This window comes from Lactuca sativa, chromosome 5 (genome assembly GCF_002870075.4).
Source record: "Lactuca sativa cultivar Salinas chromosome 5, Lsat_Salinas_v11, whole genome shotgun sequence".
Lineage (NCBI taxonomy): Eukaryota > Viridiplantae > Streptophyta > Magnoliopsida > Asterales > Asteraceae > Lactuca > Lactuca sativa.
In genome coordinates this window covers 122,746,521-122,770,000 of record NC_056627.2, presented here as the reverse complement: position 1 = coordinate 122,770,000, position 23,480 = coordinate 122,746,521, and the positions used below count along the sequence as shown (strand labels likewise).

The 23,480-nt window shown below is 39.5% G+C and overlaps 1 protein-coding gene across 1 annotated transcript; it reads left to right on the top strand.

The window, feature by feature from the left end:
• Positions 1 to 18,684: 18,684 nt before the first annotated feature.
• LOC111883346 (calcineurin B-like protein 10) lies at positions 18,685 to 22,032 on the top strand. Its single transcript, XM_023879674.3, has 9 exons — positions 18,685 to 18,845; positions 18,918 to 19,101; positions 19,797 to 19,879; positions 20,156 to 20,215; positions 20,661 to 20,769; positions 20,864 to 20,916; positions 21,241 to 21,321; positions 21,431 to 21,543; positions 21,638 to 22,032. Exons 1-9 carry the CDS (start codon positions 18,822 to 18,824, stop codon positions 21,696 to 21,698), a joined length of 768 nt encoding a protein of 255 aa, XP_023735442.1. The 5' UTR covers positions 18,685 to 18,821; the 3' UTR covers positions 21,699 to 22,032.
• Positions 22,033 to 23,480: the final 1,448 nt, after the last annotated feature.

The window sequence follows — 23,480 nt, the reverse complement described above, 5'->3', positions numbered from 1 at the left end:
GCCCAAATTATTCCATGCCATTTATCTAGTAGAATAAAGGACTTAATGGACTAAGTCCTTAATGGGCTAATTGAGAAAATACTAATATTTGAGAAATTATCAGGACACACTCGAGAATTATTTAATAAGTGAAATATTAAATAATAATCATTGGCAGAAATTAATCTAAGCAATAATGGACTTAATGAATTAAGTCCTTAGTGGGTTAAACCCTTAATGGGTTAAGTGAGAAACACTTAACCCTAATTTTCATTTCATGTGAAACCCTAATTTCACTTGGGCTTTGTGTTGGGCCATCCAAGAATAATCAATTCGACTAGAGTAATTACTTGGGCTTTAGGGTAAGGCCCATATAAAGGATTGGGCCATAGTTGGGGCCTAGATGGTTGTATGATATTGGGCCCTAGAATGATACATGTTGGACTGGACTGATCAATTGGGCCTTAAGGGAAGTCCATGTAGATGTTTGGGCCAAATTTGGAAAATTGGGTCATATGTTGGGCTTTGATCCCTAGTTGAATTTGAGCCTATGGATTGGGCCTTGGGCTTGGGTAAGGCAAGCTAGGGGTAATGTAGTAATTACCCAAAGTATGTATTTATAGTTATGTGTTAGAATCCAATTATTAATTGGGTGTTATTTTGGTGTTGATAGTTCGGGAATTTGTCATCCAGCAGCTAAGGTTGAGTCTGCGGGACTTTAGCAGTATGAGATTGTGTCTACGGGATGTCAGCAGTGTGAGGTGAGTTTCCTTCCAGTAGGAACGGGTCTACGGCCACAATTCCGGCCCGTTTAGTTAGCAATAGTTTCGGACTTCAGTCCAATGCAGTAGTTCAGTATGCTTGGTGTCTTTGTGATACAGACATGGTATGAGTTATGTGTTCCAGACTATGGTCCGAAGCAGTATGCAGTATATGTCTTTATATTATATGCTATGATTATGTTATGCTATGTTCAGTTAGTTCCGGACCTCGGTCCGATGCAGTAGTTAAAGTGCTTGATGTCTTTGTGATTCAACCATTGTTTTGTGTTATGTGTTCCGGACTCTGTTCCGATGCAGTATGCAGTATATGTATTCATGCTAGTTGATATGTTTATGCTATGTTATGTTCAGTCAGTTCCGGACTTCGGTCCGATGCAGGGGACAAGGTCCCAATCAGTTCCGGACTTCGGTCCGATGCAGTTAGCTCCGGACTTCGGTCCGATGCAGAGGACAAGGCCCTGGTTAGTTCCGGACTCCGGTCCGATGCAGTTTTTGGACTTCGGTCTGATGTAGAGGGCAAGGCCCTGGTTAGTTTTCGGACTTCGGTCCGATGCAGTTGGCAAGGCCCAGTAGATGCTTTATATGTTAGTGTATGGTATGTGGTAGTTTGGGGGAGCTCACTAAGCTTCGTGCTTACGGTTTTCAGTTTTGGTTTCAGGTACTCAGTTTTCAAAAAGAGGAGCTCGAGAAGGTTGCAGTGCACACACCATTTGTTCAGCCTGGGATGTTTATACTCTGATATATTTGACAGTTGTTAAGATATTTTGAGATACATTCTTTATGATTCTTATATGACGATTGATGAATATGGTTTTATTACTAATTTAAAATGAAATTTTCAGACTGTATTTTTGGGATATTTCAGAAAAAAAAAACAAAGTTGAAAGAGAGAAAATCAAAAACACAAAAAATGAGTAAAAATTAAAGAAGTTCAAACTCGATGCTCTCCGATCGGTGCACAAGTGCAATGTCGGATTATAAATGATTGGGTGTTTAATATGAACCCTGGTTATGTGGTTCTCCGGAAACAATGAAAGCGGGGGATGAATCGATGTTCTACAAATTGAATCGATAAATGATAGAGCTCCAAGCAATGATTCGTCGGGAGAGAAGGCATGACCGATTTAAGGTTTCTGTGATTTTAGGTTACTAATGGAATCGAAAACTTTGAATGGTTGTAAGACATGGCTGCCGATGTATAAAGAGAGACATAGGAGATGTGGTTTGACGGCGGTTTCATTATTTAATGTGGAGATGTTACGGATTCGTGTACACATTTGAAAAGAAAAGGCGTTTAAATTTTTTTTGAGATGACATCATCAAATTGATCCAAGGGTGGAAAAATATGAAGGAAAGTGTAACGTCCCAAAATTCAAGACTAAAAATTTCTTTTAATAAAATATTACTTAAAGTAAAATCATCATTTCAAAACATAAATGTGACAACCGTCAATTTTCAGTCAAGTCAAAGTCAACTAAAGTCAACAAGTCAAACCGGTCAACTCAATTTGCCGTGAGTACTAGAGTTTACGTTATGTAACTTCTAAACAACTCTTTATTCTAATGAGAGATCATAAATCGAAAAGTGTGTTCACCTAGATCTCTTTAACCTAAAACGGTGGTACGTGGAGAGCCAAACCGATAAAACAATGTTACATACTCATCGGGAGTATGCAAGATCCCTAATCAAGGCTTAACGGGGTTTAAGGACCTTGCAGTGCGTAGCCGGACACTCAAAAAGGTCACCAATGAAATCTCTCCCACATATCTCTAAGTATGTGAAACCTCTCCCACATATCTCTAAGTATGTGAAATTTCTCCCAAATATCTCTCTGTATGTGAAATCTCTCCAAGTATGTCAAATCTCTCCCAAATCTCCCTAAGTATGTGAAATCTCTCCCAAATATCTCTTTGTATGTGAAATCTCTCCAAGTATGTCAAATCTCTCCCAAATCTCCCTAAGTATGTGAAATCTCTCCCAAATCTCTCTCTGTATGTGAAATCTCTCCAAGTATGTCAAATCTCTCCCAAATCTCCCTAAGTATGTGAAATCTCTCCCAAATCTCTCTTTGTATGAGAAATCTCCCCAAGTATGTCAAATCTCTCCCAAATCTCTCTGAGTATGTGGAATCTCTCTCAAATCTCTCTCGAAATCTCTCCCCAACTTTCTATAATCACTCGGGGCATTCCAACCCCCGAATTTGGCGAAAATAGCCCAAAAACGGAAGTCTACGCGAAAAACGGACTTAAGGAAACGAACCCTCCGAACCGAAAGTACTATTCATGAACCGAACCGAAAGTACTATTCATGAAGGTCCGAACCGAGAGTACTGTTCATAAATCCGAACCGAGCTGTTGACTTATGAGCCGAACCGAGACTACTGTTCATCCGAGCCGAACCTCACATAGAAGGAAGGTCCGAACCGAAGTTACTGTTCATTACTGTTCACTACAGTTCCTTCGGTTCTGGCTTCCCTTCGGACCAAACCGCCGGACTTCGCTTCTCTTCGGACCGAGCCTCGGATCAATTCTCGATTCGCTTCTTCCTTCTGGCTCGCGCCTCTCGCGTCCGAACCGTGCACCCATCTGACCGAACTTCGGCCTAGGGACCGAACCTCGGCCTAGGTCCGAAGAATCTCGCTGGAAAACTCATTTTTCACCCCGTTTTCGCGTAATTTTGCGTTTTAAACCCATTTTTAATTATTTTAACATGGGATTTTCACCCAAAACTTTATTTTAAAATAAAAGACCCCTAAATTAATGATTTAATCATATTTTAAGGGTAAAATCTTATCCAAATAAGAGTAGGTAAAGTACAAAGGTAGAGTGTTGACTTTACCTTATTTTATGACACAAGCAACCCCATACCCACTCCATGATTAACCCACACTCCTCCCCACCATACCTTGTCACTTCCTTGTACTTTTTACCTCCCTCACAAGCCATCTCCATGTTTTGAGAGCTGGATATTCATCATCTCTCCTCATTTTCTCTCATTTGTTCTCATTTCACAAGAAGATCAAACTCCTTTCTCTCTCACTTTCTCTCTCTCTAGAAATCCGAGATTCAAGGGCTGACCTTGAGTTTTTCCTCCACAATTGGTAAGCTTAATCCATTTCCTTTATGATTATCTCAATTATTTCCACTCAAATCATGGATATCTTACACAAACTCCATTATATTTGTGTTAGAGCTTCGAATCTTCAAGCGATTCTTCTAGTGTTCTTGGGTTGAACACTTCTCTTCTTCAACACTTATCTACTGAAATCACACAAGGTGAGTTCATACCCCTACTTTTTCAGGTTTTCTTAAGTTTTTAGGGGGGGAATACAAGTTAAAACACCAAGAACATAACTAAATTTTTCTAACAGCTTTCATCAGAAAAGTTGGACTCCATTCACGGACTGTTTTGGACCTCTTAAACATTTTAGTTTTCAAAACTGTTTTAGGTGCATGTAGTTCCACTTCTTAGCTTTAAAATGACTACTTGCACACCTCCATACGATTTTTCTACAATTTATGGTGATTTTTACAAAACTGTCTATCATTTCAAACACCAATCCGGACCAGTCTGTGATTATGGACTTTTCCACCTAAGTTTCAGGTCATTAAAAATCATGATAAAAATTATGAGTAAACTAGACACATTTTGGGAACTCCCAGAATTTACGGATTTAGTTTTCGACTTCGTATCATTTTTATATGAATTTTCAAAAACAGTGTAGAAAGGCTGAAATTTGTTAACAGCTTGTAATTTTTACAACACTTTGTATTATGTTGAGCAAAGTGTATAAGGTCAAGTTCTAAGTATTGAATGTGATACGTTGTAAATTTTATCATCATAAACTGAAAATAAGTCATTCATGATAAGATTATTCATTCATTTAGAACATGTATATATATAAACTATAATAAGCATAGTTTAATGGATTTCATAATCCTAACGCTTTTTCATAAAAGAGTTCTTATATATTACAAACGTTTTGGATAAAACTATAATAGGTATAGTTTTCGATACATCACATAACACACACGTACCAAAAGGGTACATTCATACAGAAAGGTTTTACACTCCCGCATACAACTTGTAAACTTGTTAACCTAGATTGTGAGACATTCTCTTTCCGTACGTCCGAGTGCGGAATATAAAATCCTATACGTTATAATCAGAGTCTCCCGGAGGGAGAACGTGATAATTGTATATAGATCTATATTGGGTTTGACACCCCACACCTTGATGCTAGCTACAGTTGGACCTGCAGGTCTACGGGTGATAATTGTCATTTCAGTTTTTCGACGCCTGAGAAACGTCGTGGCAGGTTCATTTCGTCTTAAGTATGATTATAGCGGCTCACATAAGGATATAACAATACATAAAGTTTACGGGATTTTTATAAAACTTTAATGGGTTTTATGTCGATTTTAAAATCACTTTTATCTCAATAAGTACCGATATTACTGTCTACATTCGGTTTTGGTATTTATGACTACACATCATTTGAAACCACATTTATAACTTTAAGTATAGACGATACTTGTTATTTTCTCGGTCCTGAGACTTAGGACTACATATACATTAAGTATTAACAAATATAAGAATTTGCGGGAACATCATTTAATTCAAGGGCGTTTATGTCAATTTAAGCACATTTTTTTCCTTTAATAAGAAAGGTTACTTATACATTTTGGTCGTCGGTTATGAGACTACATTACATAAACTTTATAAAGAAAATATCGGATTTTCTGAATACATATCATATCATTTTTACAAGGAAAACGGTCTATTTCTCCAATAAAATCTCTTATGAACTCACCAACCTTTGTGTTGACACTTTTCAAAACTACTTGTATTCTCAGGAATTCAGTGAAAACAGGAAACCAACAACGTTTTGAGGATGGGACGATAAATCGTCAAACAGTAATTTTGTTTCATAATGTAATTGATTTGAATCATGTAAAACATATACATTGGTGTAACTTTTTCAGTTATATTTATGATGGTTGTATTTACTTTGAGCACTATTATACTCGTTGTTGTGATACTCTACATGAAGTCCTCCACCCTCGAACGTTTCCTCCATCCTTGGTTTGGGGGTGTGACAATAAATAGAGTACTAATTTTCAAAACACATGTTCATTATCAGAGTAAAACATTCCCAGGCTGACTAATAATCTATGGTGTGTGCCATGCGATCATCCCGAGCTCCATCGTCCACTACCAGAAGTACCTGAAACCAAAACTGAAAGCCGTAAGCACGAAGCTTAGTGAGTTCCCCAGATACCACATACCATACTACCATTCATAGCCAAGAGCTATACATAACAGACTTATCCATAATCAATTAAGGTGCTATGTGTCAAACATAGTCTTGCCATTATGCCATGGGCCGCGCGTGGTCTTCCTGGTCAAGCCTGGGCCGCTCCCTGGGTCTTACAGACAAGTGCCAAGGGCCACCCCCTGGTCTTACATACATGTGCCAAGGGCCACCCCTGGTCTTTTATGCAAGTATCACAAAGACAACCGTGCATACTACTCTACTTAGCTAAACAGCATACAGTGTGCTAAAAGCCACCTCCTGGTCTTTCATACATAGAATAACATACAATACGCCAGGAGCCACCTCCTAGTCTTTCATACATATTGCCTAGGGCTAACCCCCGGGTCTTCCTATCATACATAATAACATACTGTGTGCCAGGAGCCACCCCCTAGTCTTTCATGCATATACTAAATGGGCCGACATTGGTGCCTTAGACCCATTCAAACAGTGAGGAGACTCACCTCGCACTGCTGAACTCTGCGGATAACCTTTGGCTCCTGACCGACAACTCTCTGAACTCTTGCTCCACTCGCTCCCTGAGCTACCAATGTCAAAGCAACACTGAGTCTAACTGACCCCCCGAAAGACAACCAAGTCAACTCAGGTCAAAGTCAAAGTCCTGGTCAAAGTCAACCTTCCAGGTCAACCCTACTCGTCAAGTCACCCTACTGACTCGCCGAGTTCATAAGTCCAGAGTCCTTCCATTCGCGACTCTACTCGCCGAGTCAGTCCATGACTCGCCGAGTCTACCGATTCCCGAATCCTGTCCTGTCCAACTCACCGAGTCTCTAATCGACTCACTGACCCGAGTCTAAACTCGAAGGGTTTGGGGTTTCGCGACTTGACTCGCCGAGTCCAAGAACAGACTCGCCGAGTCCAAGAAAATCTTCATCCAACTCACCGAGTTGTTCTTCCAACTCGCCGAGTTCATGCCCAACTTCATCCGACTCGACGAGCTGTTCATCCCACTCGTCGAGTTCCTCCTCATCTTCAAGCTACTCGCCGAGTCGACTCAAAGGACACGCCGAGTCCATTCAGGTCTACATACATGCAGAGGACTTTCGAGTCATGCATGGACTCCAAACTGTAGATCTACCCTTCCCAAGCCTTTCCCCCACGTAAAGTTGCAAACTTTACGTGTAGAGAAAGAGATCTAAGCAAAATACACCATAAACTAGGGTTTAAGGCCAAGGGGCTTCAACATTGACTCAAGAGCTGATACTTTATGCTTCTCTAGTCCATAACACACTTGGATCTGAAGTAGCAACTCCAGATCCGGCTTCTACCTCAAATGGGTGTCAAACCATGGCTTAAAAGCCCCAAATCTCACAACCATAGAAGACCTAAAGGAGAGAGGGACGACTTATTACCTTCAATATCTCAGAAAGGCTCCACAAACTCCAGATCTATAGTCCCTCCTTGCTCCTCCAAGTTCCTTCTTCCTTCTCCAAGCTTTAATGCACCTTCCAAGGCAACAAATGGCTCAATAAAAGGTTATGACGGATAGGGTTTGATATCAAGGGCTTAAGAGGCAGTAAGGAACCCTAGGAAGAAGATCAAGACGTTTATATAGGCTCCAAGTCCCAAATTTAGGGTTTTCCACGCACAGAACAGACTCGCCGAGTCACCTTGGCCTACTCGCCGAGTCGGTCACTTACTCCTCGGCCCGGATCCCGCTCGGACTCGCCGAGTCCCTCCTTGGATTCGCCGAGTCGACCCCTAAACTTAGGGTTTTCTTTCCTTTCTTGGTCTTCAAAACTTTGGGTGTTACAACTCTCCCCCACTTAAATTAAACTTCGTCCTCGAAGTTTGCCATGGCCCACCGCCTGCAATCCGCCTTCAATACCCACCAATCATCCCAACACCAGCTGCCTACCTTCGCTGGTCTTCCACCTGGTCATTCTGACTAACGTAAACCTCGCGATTAAACCTCGGGTCAAACTTGACCCTGAACAACTCAGAAACACAACTTACTCAACCGATAATCCTTCTGGTACTCACCGAGTACTACACTGAACCTATAGGGGTTCACCCCTTATTTCCGTGCGCAAATTTCTTGCCTTCCCAAGGCAAAGCTCCATATCCAACTATTTCCTCTGACACTGTGGAGGTCCTATCCTTCACCAACTCCATCACCCCCGCTATTCCCAAAACGGGTCATCACCGTCTGTAATCACTGACACTGCTCTCTGCCAGAACTTGGTGCCGAGCACCCCTCGACCAACTATCTGAATTTCACCATAGACTGCTTACCAGCACTGCTACTGGCTGGAAATTTCTGCTATTCCTTATCTGCCTTCCGGATGAACTGAGACCACCTTGGTCCCTACCAATCTACCAATATCTGGATTACCGGCTCCCACCGGTGGCTAGCCCCAACTCAACTCCTAGTCGCTTCCAGCGACTTTCGAAGAAACTTTACCAATAACCGCTCAATCCATTCTGCCACTAAATCATACACCTGACACATTCGCTTTAACGAGTAGGGACCGATGAATTCTACGGGCCACTCCGTAGTCTTACAACACTTCTACGCTGCCAGCCAACCAAAGCTACGGGCCGCCCCGCAGTCTTGCTAAACCAGTGCTATGGGCCACACCGTAGCCTAACCGTACTCACATACGATTGCTGCGGGCCACACCGCAGTCTTACTAATCTAATGCTACGGGCCACATCGCAGTCTTACTAATCTAATGCTACGGCCACACCGCAGTCTTACTAATCTAATGCTACGGGCCACACCGCAGTCTTACTATACCAATGCTACGGACCATACTACAGTCTTACTAATCTAATGCTACGGGCACACCACAGTCTTAATATACTTCTCTTACTATTTAGCCACTGGTGAATGCTACGGCCATCCGGTAGTCTGACAACACCTTTCCACACCGACTAGCTGCTAGTGGATACTACGACTAACCCATAGTCGATCATACAGCACAATCGAGTACCCTCAAGTGGTACCCATGTCCCAAATGGACTCCCAACCGATTCCTAAGTTATCTGCGACCAGATATTTCGAGGATGAGGTCTCACAATTGACAAGTTTTCCCAACTTCCAATTTACACTAACCTCCAATCATACAGTCACCTGAGCCGTCTTTCTTCCTATAGGAGAGCGAAACTTAACCTAGTTTCAAAACCCCTTCTGTTCTCGTAACCTGATTGTTTCTCCCCCACTTAGCCTCAGCTAAGTCCTTACTGCCTGCGAAAACCCGAAGATTTCCATTCCTTCCTTCCTTACTCGATAGGCATGATAACCACCATCGCCCTATCCCTGCTAGCGATCCGTCTCTAGCCCACTCCAACTACCGCATGATTACCGAATACTATATGAACACCTCCCGCATCCCTGATGCTAAAAAATCCCCAAAGCTCTGACTACTGTCCTTATAGTCTGAATAACTGGGCACATACTCCTTGGTGATAAGCCACTTTCCTTGGTGCTTCCGAAAGCCATCCCGAACGCCCAGAACCATCAACCCTGATGATGGTGCCTGACCACTCCCGAACCGTTTTCAACCGCAACCGAGATGATACTGGACACTTCGAACCCGAAGTGAAAGATGACCTACACTAGCTACTAATAGCTCCTGGTATGCAATTGGCATATGACAATTCCAAAATACAATCCGAATACAAGCAGAGAGACAAATCATACATAAAATCGCCTGAGTCCAGGGTAAAAACTTCCATAATTTACATAGGAATGAAAATAGCCACAGATACGTACCTGCAACATTCCTTCCTGTAGTCCAGATCCTCCGCATCTGTCACTGCATGGCACTACCCCCTCGCCCATCCGTAATCCTCATAGTCGCTGGGGCAGGCGCACTCCCTGCTCCTCCCCTCATCGTCGGGCAGTCGGTCCTCTTGTGGCCCACCTGATTGCAGTGAAAACATAATGGGCTTGCCCCCCGTGGGCAGTCCCTGTTGACGTGACCATCACTGCCACACTTGTAGCAGCCGGAACCCCTGGAACGACACACTCCCTCGTGCGGTTTCCCGCACGTACTGCACTGACTTCGGCCCTGCCGACCCACTAATCGCTGATCTAAAGTCTTGGGTCTCTTCCCGGAACCCTCCAAAGTGAATGTCTGATCTGACTTCCTCTTCGCAATGTGCTCCAGATCGATCTCCCTCTCCCTAGCTCTGGCAATCATAGAGTCCAGGGTCGGGCATGCCGAGAAGCTGACATGCTCCCGAATCTCCGCTCTCAACATGTCATGATAGCGGGTCCTCTGCATCTCATCATCCCCTGCATACTGAGGAACTAATACGGCCCTCTCCTGAAACTTGGCGGTAATCTCCGCCACCGACTCTGTCGTCTGTCTCATGTCTAGGAATTCTCTGGCCAGCTGGTGAAGCTCCACTGCCGGTGCAAACTCCGCCCTAAACCTGGTCACGAAGTTTGACCAGTTCATAGCCTCGATGATCGAGGCTCCCAATGAGTCCCCAACTGACTCCCACCAATCTCTAGCTCTGTCTCTCAAACATGCCGCCGTAAATCGGACCTTCGACCCATCCGGGCAGAAGCTCGTCAACTGTCCAGACTCAATGTCTGCGATCCATCTCCTGGCAACAATGGGGTTCTTCACCTCGTGAAAATCCGGCGCACCACACCCTCTGAAGTCCTTGAAGGACAGTGTGCACGTACTTGCCTGGCCAGACGCCAAATCACTCCTGAAAGCTCGGAGGCGATCCTCCATCAGCTCAATGATCCCCTCCTTGATCGATCCGAAAATGACCGGGGTCGCCTCAAGGATGCCTCTCATAATCTCAGATGCGATGAACTCGCGCAACCCATCATCAACTGGTTCGGATCCCGCGCCCGAACCTGATCCCGAACCGGATCCTGACCCGCCCATTGGTCTCTCTCTCAACGTCACCATGCTGAAAATATAACACAACCACTATCAGAATACTGATCACTGCTGCGAGGCCAAACACACACACTACCAGGTTCCCGGTCTTGTCTCGACCCTTCCCGAATCGAGTACGGATCCTCTTCTTTTAGTAGTACGGGCCCATACTACCTTCCACATCTATCCGTACTTTCCTCAGGAACTGCTTCGACTCCACCAGGTCCCTTTCTACTACTTCTGTTTCCAGCACTACCTCATCCTAGGCTGACCCTAGGGAAACCTCTAACTCAACTCAAACCAGTCCTCAGCTGCTTAAGGCTTCCTCGCGATGCCAATTAGCCATCACCTGGATACCATCACATGTGACGAGGCTCAGATAATCCTTTGAGTAAAAGACTCGTCCCTACAACGGTTAGACTCAGACGAGAGCTGCGCAATAGGGCCAAATCCAGCACTCTGAGATTATTCAACCCTAATCATATGTGACGTGGCGTACCCACTTAATGGCTAACTCCCATCACTCAAAATCCCACAGTGCACAAAGCAAGCAGCATTCAGACAAGGGGAAAATCTAACCACAACATACTCAAGCAATCATACACACATAGCAAAAATCTGAACTAGCATGCAACACAAACTCATAACTCAGGCATAACCTAAACAGGCTATCCTACTACTGTCTAATCAGCACTACTATGCAGCTCAAACATATATAATAGGCACATAAGGCATCATTCCTAGATCCTTAGTCCTATTCTAGCATGCTGTTCTATCAACTGATAATCATAACATAAGCTTGTATGGGTATTTTGGGGTACTTACTTGAGCTCGGCTGATTGCATGCACCACACCTCTTTTCTCTTTCCAAAGTTCTTTCCTTTCTGAATTATTTTTGCTTTTCTAAAACTGTTTTCTTTCCCAAAACTCTCTTTTACAAGACTTTCTTTTCATTTTGAAAACTTTTATACCAATCCCCCAGTTTGAGTTCAGACACGCTCGAGAGCATGTCCGAATCCCTCAAACCAAGGCTCTGATACCAACTTGTAACGTCCCAAAATTCAAGACTAAAATTTTCTTTTAATAAAATATTACTTAAAGTAAAATCATCATTTCAAAACATAAACAGAGTACTAGTTTTCAAAACACATGTTCATTATCATAGTAAAACATTCCCAGGCTGACTAATCTATGGTGTGTGCCATGCGATCATCCCGAGCTCCATCGTCCACTACCGGAAGTACCTGAAACCAAAACTGAAAGCCGTAAGCACGAAGCTTAGTGAGTTCCCCAGATACCACATACCATACAACCATTCATAGCCAAGAGCTATACATAACAAACTTATCCATAATCAATTAAGGTGCTATGTGCCAAACATAGTCTTGCCATTATGCCATGGGCCGCGCGTGGTCTTCTTGGTCAAGCCTGGGCCGCTCCCTGGGTCTTACAGACAAGTGCCAAGGGCCACCCTCTGGTCTTACAGACATGTGCCAAGGGCCACCCCCTGGTCTTACAGACATGTGCCAAGGGCCACCCCCTGGTCTTTTATGCAAGTATCACAAAGACAACCGTGCATACTACTCTACTTAGCTAAACAGCATACAGTGTGCTAGAAGCCACCTCCTGGTCTTTCATATATATATATATATATATAATAGCATACAATGCGCCAGGAGCCACCTCCTGGTCTTTCATACATATTGCCTAGGGCTAACCCCCGGGTCTTCCTATCATACATAATAACATACTGTGTGCCAGGAGCCACCCCCTGGTCTTTCATGCATATACTAAATGGGCCGGCATTGGTGCCTTAGACCCATTCAAACAGTGAGGAGACTCACCTCGCACTGCTGAACTTTGCGGATAACCTCTGGCTGCTGACCGACAACTCTCTGAACTCTTGCTCCACTCGCTCCCCGAGCTACCAATGTCAAAGCAACACTGAGTCTAACTGACCCCCCGAAAGACAACCAAGTCAACTCAGGTCAAAGTCAAAGTCCTGGTCAAAGTCAACCTTCCAAGTCAACCCTACTCGTCGAGTCACCCTACTGACTCGCCGAGTTCATAAGTCCAGAGTCCTTCCATTTGCGACTCTACTCGTCGAGTCAGTCCATGACTCGCCGAGTCTATCGATTCCCGAATCCTGTCCTGTCCAACTCACCGAGTCTCTAATCGACTCACTGACCCGAGTCTAAACTCGAAGGGTTTGGGGTTTCGCGACTTGACTCGCCGAGTCCAAGAACAGACTCGCCGAGTCCAAGACAATCTTCATCCAACTCACCGAGTTGTTCTTCCAAATCGCCGAGTTCATGCCCAACTTCATCCGACTCGACGAGCTGTTCATCCCACTCGTCGAGTTCCTCCTCATCTTCAAGCTACTCGCTGAGTCCACTCAAATGACTCGCCGAGTCCATTCAGGTCTACATACATGCAGAGGACTTTCGAGTCATGCATGGACTCCAAACTGTAGATCTACCCTTCCCAAGCCTTTCCCCCATGTAAAGTTGCAAACTTTACATGTAAAGAAAGAGATCTAAGCAAAATACACCATAAACTAGGGTTTAAGGCCAAGGGGCTTCAACATTGACTCAAGAGCTGATACTTTATGCTTCTCTAGTCCATAACACACTTGGATCTGAAGTAGCAACTCCAGATCCGGCTTCTAACTCAAATGGGTGTCAAACCATGGCTTAAAAGCCCCAAATCTCACAACCATAGAAGACCTAAAAGAGAGAGGGACGACTTATTACCTTCAATATCTCAGAAAGGCTCCACAAACTCCAGATCTATAGTCCCTCCTTGCTCCTCCAAGTTCCTTCTTCCTTCTCCAAGCTTTAATGCACCTTCCAAGGCAACAAATGGCTCAATCAAAGGTTATGACGGCTAGGGTTTGATATCCAGGGCTTAAGAGGCAGTAAGGAACCCTAGGAAGAAGATTAAGACGTTTATATAGGCTTCAAGTCCCGAATTTAGGGTTTTCCACGCACAGACCAGACTCGCCGAGTCACCTTGGCCTACTCGCTGAGTCGGTCACTTACTCCTCGGCCCGGATCCCGCTCGGACTCGCCGAGTCGACCCCTAAACTTAGGGTTTTCTTTCCTTTCTTGGTCTTCAAAACTTTGGGTGTTACAGAAAGTCAATCAATGAGTCTGATTGTGGAAGATAATGTAATCAATTTCTCTTTTAATATATATAAAGATTTTTGAGTTTATTTGATATATTATTAGGTTATGCATTTAACATTATATTGAAGTCATCAAATTAAATATATCATATTATTAATTCAAGAAGTCTTCCATTTATGACAAAGTTTATAACTAACAACATATTTATGTTAATAAATGAAGTATATTATATGAAAATATAAAGATTTGAGAGTTTCAAATGAATATTGTGAAAGGAAAAATGTTTCATTTATAATATAATATGATGATATCATTATGAAAATTTCCCAATATTTAGCTAGTTCTAACATGCGTTTGTTCCGCAACTGCTTTATGCTATAAAAATTTATTTTAAGATATATTTGTTTCTTGATCAAAATAATCAACTACCTACTTTTAGTTGAGTACTTAAATACTTATTTTTTGCATTTAGTTTTTAAATACTTATTTTTTGCATTTATTTGTTTACCAAACAGAAATATTTCAATAGTCACCTTTTATTATTTTAGTTTATTGTTGTTTAATGTGACATAGGGTCATCTTTCCAATCAAATAATATTTGTAAAAGTGTTTTCCATCGTAGGAGGGAGAAAAATAATAGCTCCCTTAATATCCAAAAGAATATTGTAATAATTGTAATGTTTAAAAAAAATATGTGGTGTTAATAGGGTCAACTCAAAAATAATAGCACTCATACAATAATGAGTAATAAGACAAATATGATGTTCAAGAAGAATAAGACGAAACTAATACTCTTTTATATATCTAATAATTTTTTAATACATTATGACACCATTAATAAAATTGACATCTTTTTTTTTTCACAAAAAACATTATACTCTTCTTGATATAATTTATAAGTAAACGGAAAGAATATTTATTTGTCTCAAAAAACAGTTGCTTGTCGAGCAAATCAATTTTAACTGCACATGGACGAAGTCAAGCTTTTCTGGCACTAGATAAGGGTTCGGAACTCGTGGTACACTATTCCACGTGAGGCCATCCGTTATACCCACCACATACCATATATATGGTGGGTGCCACATCAGCACCACATTCCACTACCACATACATGAGATACTTACCACTAAACACACCACTCCACCTCATTTTTTTTATTTAAATTTAATTCAAAAATACATTAAAAACATTTTTTTAATACTATTTTTTCCATTAAATTAAAATACCAAATTACATTAAATAAAAACTAAATTAATTGAAATTAAAAAATAAAATAAAAATAACAATCAAAATAAAAATTACATTAGTTAATTTAAAAAAAAAATAAAAAAAAACATTAAAAAAACTAAAAATTCTAACCATACATAAAATAAACTACCCCCTACGCCTACGTTGGGCTCGAACCGACTCTTTCATTGCTTGGAAAAGTTCCAAGTCTTCGCCCTCAAGGTCGTCCGCTTTCATTTTTAAGATTTCCATATCGGTTTTTGTTTGTAGTGTCTCTTGTGCCTCTTGAAATGATGTTTGTGCTTCGATCATTTTTTGTTCCATCCGAGTCATCACCTCGGCCTTCGTTTCTTGAAGCTGCACATATCGATCAAATTTATCGCCGAACATATCCATAACACTAGAATTCGAAGATGTTGACGCCGCTTTTTTTGCTTTATTTCTTCCAACGGGCCGAGGAAGAGGTTGGTCAGTTTCAAGATCTATCGGATTGTCGTTGATGTCGATGTGTGTTCGGCCGTCCGATTGTTGAGAAGTTCCATCGGGGTTTCTCGAACGCTTTGAACCGGAAGATTAGGAACTTCCTTTTGTTTGCTCTTTCCATTTTGGGGAGTCTTTCAATTTTAGCCACGGTTTCATATACGGAAAAGCTTTGCGTGTAGGTGTTGTTTTTTCATATTGGTCCATGGCCGCCTTGAATACATCAAAATCGTTCGAGCTGTTTTTGCGTATGTTTAGGAGATTGTTGTAGATTCCTCCAAAATCGGTGCATTTTAGTCGAATATCTCGCCATTTCGACGTAATTTGATCGACATTTCGAGTTTGACTTTCCATTAACTCGTAAAAAATGGCTCGGACTTTTTCCCAAAAACTTCCGTAAGTCTGACTATCTCCTACAATTGGATCTTCGGAAGCCGCCACCCATGCCTCCGCTAACTTTTCTTCTTCTTCTTTTGTCCATGGGACCCTTTCTTGGTTGGTAGTGGGTCGGGCCGTTTTTTTTCCTTTTTTCTTTTTTGGTTGAGGTGTGGTGAAGGTTGCGTTTCCGGAACAAAATCCGGTGAAAGTGGTGGTTGTGAGCTTGGTGCTTGTGAAATTGGTGGTTGTTGTTGTTGTGACGATTGTTGTTGGAGTTGTTGGAATTGTTGAAATTGTTGGTATTGTTGTTGCATTTGTTGTTGTTGGAAAGCCGGAAAAGGTTGATATTGTTGTTGGAAAAGTGGTGTTTGTTAGATAGGGGAACCACTTTGAAGTAGATTGATAAAACCGCCTTGAGGTGACTCCATAGTCGGGAATTGTCGAGGTGTTGTATCTAACTCAAAAGCGTTATCGGGTTTGCGATTTCGGTAGTTTGGAGGGGTATTTTGGTTGGGATCCATGAATTTTGGTTGTGAAGATGTAGTGTGTAGTTTGTGTATAGAGAAAGAAAAGAATGGTGTAAAAAATAAGGAGTAAAAATATGGTATTTATAGGTAAATAAATTGTTTATTTATTTATTTATTTTTTTTTTTATAAATCTAGCCGTTGTTAAACGGCTACACAAAAAAGAAACGAAGCAAACGGTCGAATTCTTGCTGATGGGTCGTTTACGCACGTTGTCCGGGCCACGGAAGGCCACGACCACGACCCACCACGAACCACCGGGGTGGTGTGCACGGCCGTGGTTCGTGGCCAACTAGACCACGGTCGGGCTCGTGCTAAATATACCGGTTAGTCTGAGAGTTGGTTTGCCGGCTTCGTGGTCTCTCCCGACCCACAACAACTAGCCATTGAATGATTATATTTTTCAACTTTTTACTATATAAATCACCCTTAACCACTTCAAAACCATATCAACCTTTCACACTCACACACTCTCTCATTTTATTATAACTCTCTCAAATTCCCGTTTGTAGTAGTTTTCTTGCTTTTAATGAATTGTTTGCTTTGGATTTTAGTTTTATTTATTTAATTTTAACTTAGAAAATGTGTTAATATTTTTTAATAGAAAATCGTGTGTGTTGGGAGGGTTAATAGATATGATTTTTGTTGTGAGTTAGAAGAGATGAAAGTGAAAGAAAAAAGAAAAAAACCAATATGCCGTCTAAGTGACAAATGAGTTGAAAGTGCTGAGGAAGATAGACTTGGTGCACATAATTGATTGAAATATGAGAAGTAAATGGGTGTGGTAAAGCATGTACCTCCAAGATCATGATCCATCCTTTGTATTGATTTGGTACATAGGTGGCAAGATGGTTGTAAAAAATCAAGGGAGATAAGTTCTCTCCACCCTAAAAGGTTAAAAGGTTGAGGGAGATAAACTTTCTCCACCCTATAAGGTTGAGATGTCAAGTTACGTTATAAATAATAAAAATAACATTAGGTAACTATATGAATTAGTAAAAAGAAAAAAAAAAACTACACCGATCACTTTCATGTTTTTTCTTTACGAATTTAACCACTCTAAGATCAATTTTGCTAAACGATCACTTTCAATAAATTTCATGTGATATAATAAAAAATACGTGTTTGGATTTTTTAGTATTCAAACAATCAGTTTATAGTGAATTTTAAATCTTAGATTGCAAATTCAACAAAAAAACATTTTTTTATCTAATCAATATAATTTATTATTTGCCATATAATTTAATATTTTTTACTTGCAAGCAGAATATTTAAAATTCATTTATTGCAAACAAACTAAATAATATTTATTATATGATAATTATTATTTAATCATCTCTAATAAATGAATGTTATTTTGTCACTTGTTATACTCTCATTTAATTTGTCAAATGTCATTTTGTGGTTATTTTGAATTAATTTTTTTCCACATATTATTTTATGAGTTTTTCTATTTTATTAAATTCCACATAATACTTTAATATAATAATTGCAATAAATATAGTAATAAATGGATATCAATTTCATTAATTAACTTAACTTTTAATTTCAAATTTCCAAAATTAAAGCTTATTGGTTTTTTATTTATTTAAATTTAGAAGATAAAAAACATTTTCAATATAATAATTCGTTATTTTTTCTTATAAAATCAAAGTTTTAAAATATTTTGACTTTTATATTTAACTTTTATTTTTTAAATTAACTCATATAATATATGAATCTTACAATTAATAAATAACATGATAAAATTAGCTAACAAAAGAACATAATGTCTTATTTTAGTCTCCACATATAGATTACATTTAATCATTGAATAAATTTATATTTATATTGATAGTAACATTTGTTGTGCTAAAACGGCAAATTAGAAGATAGTCCAGGACCATTGTTGTAACTAATAGCAATCTGGTTTGTCTGCATTGTGCATTGTTGTATTATCATCTTATCTAATCTAATACATATCCTTGCTTAATACAGCTATATATAAATCTTAGCATTAAAGCCACATTTCTGCCAGCTCTACTCTAACCACTTTTCTGTTTCATTATAAAACGACTCTTCAATTTCGTTCTATCTTTCTCGATGTTCCCCTACATTTGGATAGAAAGAGGCTCTACTAATCTCGCATTAGGGCATCATGAGCGCACCCAATGATTCATCGGTACAGATCCCTCTTGCTTTTTTTTTCCCTGTTTTGAAATTTGGTTTTTGGATGATTTTTTGTTTTGATCAGAGATGGAGCTCGTTAACCATTGGAGAGAAGCTGTGTGCTGCCTTCGTACCATTTCTGTCCATAGCTGAAATCCTATTGCTCGCCATCTCTGGTTGCTTTGATTTTCAATCGGATAATCGTAGCACTACTGAGAAGCTTCGTTTTGATCATCATCAGCTTTCTCGCCTTGCATCCGAATCTAATTGTACATTTTTTGCTCCTGCTGTTAACTAATTTAGCTTCACTACTTAAAACTGTTAGAGTTTAATGGTATAAACCATTTTCCTGCATCCGACAAGAAAAAACACGAAAACAAATCAAGGGGCTTGGACTCTATTTCTTGTAGCTTTACTCCCTTTGAGTTACTCTGCTGCGGTGAAAATCTTCCTGTTATTCAGAATTGTAGTTTTGATCCAAATCTGTTTTTCTAGAAGTTGCGTCATGAGTTTCTTCTTCTGCTTTAATTTACACTCCCAAAATTTAGCAAAAGGACATATAGTTTGATGTATATAAGGTCAAATAGACTATTCTTTCATGAGATTGCTAGTATTTGTCATAACTCATAAGATTGAATCAGCTGTTTTGAAACTTTCTTAAATTTTCGGACAATAATGATCTAACATACTACCTTCATAGCATGCCTTTTCCTCCCTAATTTCTATTGTTATGAATATAAGGATATTTAATGTGCAAAGAACATACTAAAATTGTATGGTTAGGGATTAAACAATCACCTGGTAATGAATGTAGTGGCTTTAATGTGCAATTTACTTTTATGATTAGAATAATATGTACTGAGGGCACATGTGCCTCGTGTTACAGAACTAGCAATCATGTGGCCAACATGTTATTAAGGGTCCATGGAAAATCATTTACCCCTTATCTATGTCCTTTTTGCAGTTAGTGTCAATGAAGTGGAAGCACTTTTTGAACTATTTAAGAGCTTGAGTTGCTCAATTATTGATGATGGATTGATACACAAGGTTTCATTTTAAGTCTGCATTTTACTTCATCTTGTTATTTTAGCTACTAACATTTGTCATTATATCTACTTCATTGCCACTCCTTCAATCCCAAAACTGTCTGTCAAATTCAATTTGATATTAAAACTTTTTTATGTATCATTATAGACATCTGTAGGCATAAAATTGGTTATAATCCATATTTTAATATCAACATTCTATCTTAGTGTTATGCTTGCTAATGCTTATTGAATTGTTGTCTAGAGTGCTAATATTTACATGTTTACTTTTGTGTAGGAAGAGCTCCGATTAGCACTATTTAATACCCCTCAAGGCGAGAATCTATTTTTAGATCGGGTAAATGCTTTGTTAAAATTTGTATTTTATCTATTCTATACTTCTCCTACATGAATTTAGTGTTACGTTTTTTCTTTTTTTACAAACCTTTTTGGATGTCCAAAACCAAAAGTAATAACCCTCATCCCGAGTGAAGAATATTACTTTGAAAAATCTATCCAGTTATAGCTTTGTACTTTCATTTTTTTTTTCTTATTATAATAAAATCTACCTATTGTAGCAATGGAAATTGCTTTGTATTTGGATGACATTGCTATAATTGGTAGATTTTTCAAAATACAATGCTGTAATGGGAAATAATGGAAGTAGGATGCTATAATAAGGTAATCTACGAAAGTACATTGCCACTAATTGAATATAACCCTAATTCATGTCTTAACATTTCGAAAGCGCATACTCACTTTTTCTTTTACATTGCTATTTTTTTTATTTGAATTTGTTCTAGGTTTTTGACCTTTTTGACGAAAAGAGAAATGGTGTAATTGAATTTGAGGAATTTGTCCATGCTCTCAGTATCTTCCATCCGTATGCGCCTATAGAAGATAAAATAAACTGTAAGACATTAAAGCGATCATTTCTTACGCATTTAATATCTCGTAAATGATGTAATGATAACAATCCCTAGTGATTTTTTTTGATTTCCCACAGTTGCTTTTAGGCTATATGATCTGAGACAGACTGGGTATATTGAGCGAGAAGAAGTGAGTATGCTGTAATTAAATTACGACTTTTTGTCCATATGTGTAATAATAGCAGACAAGACATGAATGTGAATGCCCTCCTGATCCTTATCATCAAAATTAGCCCTAGAAAGCCTTTTAGGGTTATTTTCAATGATAATGATGAGGATGAGGATGAGGAGGGCATTCACGTCTTTTGCATAAACGAGATCTTGAGCAGTCTTGCTCCACCTTTTTGGGTGGGACAGGGACAAAAAGTCGTAATTTAGTCTGAGAGTCTGAGTCTGAGTCCAATGCATGCATGACAAACACAATAGAATCTGCTGAGTTATGATATTTTGATAGGTGAAGCAGATGCTGATAGCAATATTAACAGAATCCGAGGTGAAGTTATCAGATGACCTTCTCGAGGCTATTATTGACAAAGTAAGAGTTTTCCCAATCCCAAACTCATGTAAATATGTAAATTTTTTTACAACTTTGGTTTGAATTAATACTAATAGATTATAGATGAGATGTTGGTTGTTTACTTCAGACATTTGTTGATGCTGATGCTGATGGAGATGGTAAAATCTGTAAAGAAGAATGGAAGGAATTTGCCCTACGCAACCCAGGCCTTTTGAAGAACATGACTCTTCCTTACCTTGTGTATGTTTTTATTTTTTAAAAGAACTTCATATTCCTTTTCTTGATTAATATTGTTTTAGTAATAAATTGTCATGTCGTTTATATTTTGATTCAGGGACATCACCACTGCATTTCCAAGTTTTGTTTTCCACACTATGGTCGAGGATACAAATTGAAAACCTCATTTCCACATAGACACGGAAAATTTGCTATGCAAACAAAACTCATAAGATGGGCAAATTATCGACTAAAATCAGCACCATCTGATGCTCCATTCACCCTACCAAAACTCTCAGACGCAAGGTTTCCAGAAACTTAGAACCTTCTCCAAGAAATCATATCCTTACTTGACAAATGTACTTCTGAAAAAATAGCTAAATTTTGTATATCTAAATAGCGTATGGAATCAGTGATGTAGATCTTTTCTTTATTTTTATTGCATGAGTGTTTGTTGTTTAAAAAAACCAAAATATATGTAACATATACAACTTATAATAGGTTTATACGACATATTTATCGTAACAAACAAACAAACAAACGATTGAAACTAAATTCTGTGCATCCCCAAAAATATTTCCTTCACTGGATGGAATTTGACAATCTTTATGTAACTAAACTCGTCAATCTTGGAACCAAACATGTCATTCAATTCAATTTTTTTTTTTTTTTTTTTTTTTTTTTTTTTTTTTGATTTCATGAACCAGACGCATATTAACAATCATAAAACTTATGTTTTTCTTAAGTACGATTTCAACTGGGACCTGTCGAGGGGTGTCAATGCTGCTGAAGTCATAATAATCCTTAAAGGAAATTACGAATGGCAGTGTAAGGAAGAAAGTATTGGTGATCTCGATCGTGCATGTTCTCAAATCAAATTCCTCACATCAGTGAGTCGGCAACGTTCATGAACAGTGCTTGTGTGACAATATGCTTAGTGGAATCACTTCTCTCATAGGAGAATTCCAAGTGCCTAGACCTCGTGAACATGCGCACTGCTTAAACCATCGACATCTTGTAACTGCTTTCTTGGACCAGAACTTGTCAACAAATTGACTTTACTTGCGATGATACAAAATGATTCAATAAAGTTCCTTGGTTAGCGACTATAAAGGGCAGTCAACATCAATACATCAGCCATCATCTCGCATTGGAAGTGTTACGGATATCCCATTAGAGTTCTTTTGAGATCGGGTCTTGGACTGAGAACCTTAGCGAATATTCTTTAATTGTTGGTTTGTAGATGTTTGACAACCAAGGCAGTGCTTTTTTTGCGCATCACTTAGGGTTTTGATCTTTGGATTTTTTCTTCTTCTTCATCATCTACAGATCCTATCATCAACAATTATTCCTCTTGAAATTCTTCATGTAATATTGAAGCAGCAAGCAAGCCTTCTACATCTTGGAGTTTCTTAGCAGCCTAATCCTCCTATTTTCCTTTCAACTTTAAAAGGGGTAGGAGGAGTTGTTGTCTCTTTGGTCTGTAGAGGAGGAGGAGGGTGATGTAACCAATTTCCATGAGATGAGATTGAGTTGTTTTCTTGACACAAGAACATCAACTTGGAATTCGTCATATGCCCCCTCTAAATCGGATAAAACTATGAGGGGCTCTAGTTGTTGTGTATATGTAGCAGTCGTCTCTTCTCCCCCTTTTATGGAGGTGCCCACGTCCATAAACTTGAAAGTAGCAATCTTCATATCCTCCAACTTTTCATATCAGGACACAAAAGTGTTTGAAAATTTGTTTGTTGAGGTCGTCCATAGACATTGGCTTGGGTTCTCTTTTGAGGTCATCCATGTACAAAGAGAGTTCTCCGACATAAAGTCTATTTTCTCATTTGTGAGTACAAAACTATGATCTTGTACTTTGCACATGGGTTGTAAAATGCCCAACAACACAACATTGACATTTAGCAAGTGTTGATTTCCATGCTTTGTGATCCACAATGTCGTTTCCATGT

Coding starts and splice junctions, on each gene's coding strand:
- LOC111883346 (XM_023879674.3), top strand. CDS start 18,822: ATGAGCGCACCCAATGATTCATCG. Junction 19,880..20,155: donor ATGATGGATTGATACACAAG/GTTTCATTTTAA, acceptor ACTTTTGTGTAG/GAAGAGCTCCGATTAGCACT. Junction 20,216..20,660: donor AGAATCTATTTTTAGATCGG/GTAAATGCTTTG, acceptor AATTTGTTCTAG/GTTTTTGACCTTTTTGACGA.